The sequence below is a fragment of the Lactuca sativa genome, chromosome 9 (assembly GCF_002870075.4).
Source record: "Lactuca sativa cultivar Salinas chromosome 9, Lsat_Salinas_v11, whole genome shotgun sequence".
In the NCBI taxonomy this organism is placed as follows: domain Eukaryota; kingdom Viridiplantae; phylum Streptophyta; class Magnoliopsida; order Asterales; family Asteraceae; genus Lactuca; species Lactuca sativa.
Window position 1 is genome coordinate 93089704 of NC_056631.2, and position 4029 is coordinate 93093732.

At 39.0% G+C, this 4029-nt stretch overlaps 1 protein-coding gene across 1 annotated transcript; it reads right to left on the minus strand.

Moving 5' to 3' along the window:
* Nucleotides 1-521: 521 nt before the first annotated feature.
* On the minus strand, nt 522-2875 carry LOC111885179 (ribulose bisphosphate carboxylase/oxygenase activase, chloroplastic). Its single transcript, XM_023881463.3, has 7 exons — nt 2716-2875; nt 2243-2568; nt 2050-2155; nt 1872-1957; nt 1311-1783; nt 946-1227; nt 522-844 (listed from the first exon to the last, which is right to left on the minus strand). The coding sequence occupies exons 1-7, from the start codon at nt 2758-2760 to the stop codon at nt 729-731; spliced, it is 1434 nt and encodes a 477-aa protein (XP_023737231.1). The 5' UTR covers nt 2761-2875; the 3' UTR covers nt 522-728.
* Nucleotides 2876-4029: the final 1154 nt, after the last annotated feature.

The window sequence follows — 4029 nt, forward strand, 5'->3', positions numbered from 1 at the left end:
AATTTGCATAGCTATAGATATATTACAAATCGATGATTAGGCGAGGAGTGCTGCTGAGCTTACCGAGCTCTACCTTAGCCCGCCAAGAATGGAGAAAACTTATGCCATGGTTAGGAAGTGAAAAAGAAGAGAGGCAAAAAAAGAGGAAGAAGAAAAAGAATGATGGAGAAGAAACCTTTCTCTCTCATCTTCAGGCAATTGATCAGAACTTAATGCTCTACATTCCGAGCTAAGGTAATGGTGTTTTTGCCGAGCTAATTGTGCTCTGCCAAGATAATGTTGAGCCCACTTGGTATAGTCTTATAACTTGCTCATTAGAATAAAGAAAAAAACCACCTCGATTTCACAAATAATTTAAAACCAATTGTCTAACCGTTCTTCATCTTTACTTACTCATGACTTTATGTATTTTTTTCCTCAGTTTGATCTATTTGTCCCTGATTGATTTGGATTAATTCGAGTCGATTAAATCTAAGAAATCACATAGTCTAACCGAAACAATTTATTTTGTAATCAAACAATAAACTTCAAATCATGGATGATTGATTAAAAAGTAAAAATAACATAGACCAACGAATAAAGGCTTGAATTCCTTTTAGTCCAAAGCAACTTATTCGAGAAGTAATTAACAAACAAAATTATAAAAAAAGGTAGCAACAATCTTTCAAAATAGAACTATTTAACATCCTCTTAGAGACACACTCCCTGTTCCCTTAAAGTTTCTATATTTAGAGAGTATAATTGCAGCTTCCATCGTCACTCCTAGCCGTGGGATCAAAGTTAGCCGCACCCGGGTCGGTGCACCCTTCCGGAACTGGAACCTGCACCTGCTGCGCCGCTTTCCCTGCACCCAACAACACAACATAAACCAAAATCATTAGAATTCAGAAACAACACTTCCATTAAACCTCATCAAATCCATTTTTAACGATTAACTAAGCTCACCATAGAACTCTCCTCTGGCAATGGAATCCCTGTTAGCATCTCCGAGCGCCGCCGAGTCCAAATAAGTCTCCGCCAACTGCACTCTCTTCACATTATCCTGTTCTTGAACCAACATGTTCCCATACTCCAAGAGCTTCTCAACTGTTATCTTCGGTTGTTCAAATGTCGGAGGCCCTTCCCTTGAGTTCACAAGCCTCTTCCCTATGCCTTCCACTCCGATACCTCCGATCCACTCCCTCACTGCATCATCGTACACTCTTGCCCTCAATGCTCCGAAGAAATCTGAACAAGAAATCATTCGTAAGTTATACATATATACATATGTTTTGACATTTTCCGAGGTTAATTTACAGAAGAAAGAATACCTATGGATTGTCCTGGAAAAGTGTCGACAAGCTTCGTAACACCTTCAGGAGAGAGACCATCGGTTTTGAAGATTCCGATGCAGACACCGATTCTGTCTTCTCTCGTCGGAGCCCAGTAGAATTTCTCCATACGTCCGTCACGGATGAGGGGAGCGTAAAGGGTGGAGAAGTCGTTACCGGTGACGATGATCGGAACTCGGGGGTTTTCTTCCTTGTTGTACATTCCGGGGAGTTGAACGTTGGTGGGGTTATCGGCGATGTTCATGAGGGTGGCGTTCACCATTTGGTTGTTGACGGTGTACTGGGTGGTTCCACCCATTCTTCCGGCTCCGGCGTCAAGATCGTTGATGAAGAGGCAGCACATTTTACCCTTCTTGATAATGTCTGCAGCTTCACGGTACCTTTGCCGGATCAACTTCGCCGGTTCTCCGGCGTTCCCACTTTCCAACTCTCCGGCACTCATCATGATTGGGCTGGAATATTACATACATCGAATCAAAATTCAAAAAAAAAAAAAAAAAAAAAAAAAATCTTGCTGGGTTTTTGATAATCAAGACTTACGTGATTCCCATCTTGGCAAACACAAGTTCACATTGGAAAGATTTACCCTGACCTTTTCCTCCCCACACACCCAAAATGAGAGGAACCTACATAATCAAAATAAAAAATTACCGATTCTTTCTGAATTTGAACTAATAGAATTATAGAAACTGCATAGACAAAGAAATATAATCCAAACCTTGATGTTGGGTAAAGTCATGAAGTTCTTGGTGATGTGAACAACCAGTTTGTCCATGAAAGCAGGCGCAATGTAGAACCCATCCATGTTGTTGTCCAAATTGTATCTAAACATCGAATCAAACATTACACATGATAATCACAATTCATTCGATTGAGAGGGTATTTAGATGGATGTATAGAAAGGTACATACGAGCGAAGACCAGTACTGACGTATTCATAAGAACTCATGACAGCAAAATGGGTTCCGGCGTCTTGTGGAGCTTGGAAGAGAGAGTCGACCATACCCTTCCCTCTGGTGATGTCTTGTTGATCATCAGACATGTCATATGCGAGTCCCTTCCATCTGTCTTTGTCAGTCTGTTGGGTTTCCTCGATCTCTTTCTCAGCTGCGAATATTTTGAAGGAGAAAGACTTGTTGTTGTTGATCAGTCTTGAGTTCACTATCTTCTTCAAGTTGCTACCCAAGAAAGAAGAGTTTGGGACTACAGCACTACCACTGCTTCCATTGAAGCTCAACTGTAACAACAATGGCGGATTCAGTAAATCAAAACGAAAATACAAATACCCAGTTAGAGATATCCATCAAATTATTAGTTGTCTTGAGTTAATTGTATAATTTCTAAGGAACAACAAGAAGCATCGGTAGGGATGAAAGAAGAGTACCGGAACACGGTTAACGGCTCCGAAGGTGGAGACGGCGGTTGCCATTGATCGGAGGTGACTGATTCAGACAGAAATCAGTGGAAGTGAAGACGAATTGCACAGTAATCTGAAGGGTAGTAAGAGAAGATGAAGATGACTTATAGTGGTGAAGTTAAGATGGGAGAGGATTAGTTTTAGAGTCGTTAAAGGCCACACAATCAAGATTGCGCGCCATGCCACGTGGCTGTCAGAATATGATTTTTCGTTTGAAGGCATTAAGATTGGGAGATGGGGTTCTGGGGTTAGCATTTAACCCTTGATCCTAACCAGTTGCGCATTATTTGGGCTCATCTTTACCACACATGTCCCTTTTTTGTTATCAAGTTGGTTTTGTAGCGTATTGTGAAAATAATTGAAGTTGGAAGGTCTTGTTGGACACATTGGTGATGCTAAAACCCAATAACACCTTTCAACGTAAAAAAAATTAAACGATAAGTGGATCATATTTGGCCCGTTGCCATGGATGGATAGGATTGGCTCTTGACGTCGGCCCTAAAGGCAAATTAATTGTAGAATGAAATTAAGACCGATGGTATGGGACCATAACACCGTGGAGGAGCCTACGTGACACCTCCACAACGGCGTTACAACTTGAGAAATACCACCACCAAAAATGTTGTGGTACCTCTTATTGTCGTTGTAACATCTTGAAACAGGAGAAATATTGCGACAAACGGTCACATGACCGTTGACAATGGTCGTTTACCTAAAAAACATTAAATATATTTTCATCTATAAATACATACAATTTTGTCCGAATTTTTTCACATCATTTTTTTCAAACGGAAAAATTCATTAAACACTAGCAAAATGTTAGAAAAGATTACATCAAGAAAAATAAGTTTTAGGATGGTAGAATCATCTATTCCAAATTGGTCTAAAGCTTTTTAGACCTATTTGACACAAAAAAGACTATGTTACACTTAGATAAAAAGATTGACTTTTTTTAATCCGTTTGAGTCATTCTTTCTATATTTTATACAATTCAACACCTCATTTGTAACACCTCAAATTTTTTAAAACTTTTTCAAACTTAAAAATGATAAGGTTTAAACAAAATATTTTTGGGAATTAACCCATATTTAACAAAAAATATGGTCCCACAAAAACATTTACAATTAAAAGTTTTTGTGTTACAATTAAGCATCAATACAACCATAACAAACAAATAAGAATTACACCTATACAATTAATAAGGAGCATAACAAGTTTCACTCAAGTTTCATTCATAGATGCACATTTCTTTGGGTGTCACAACGTGAGCCATTATTGATC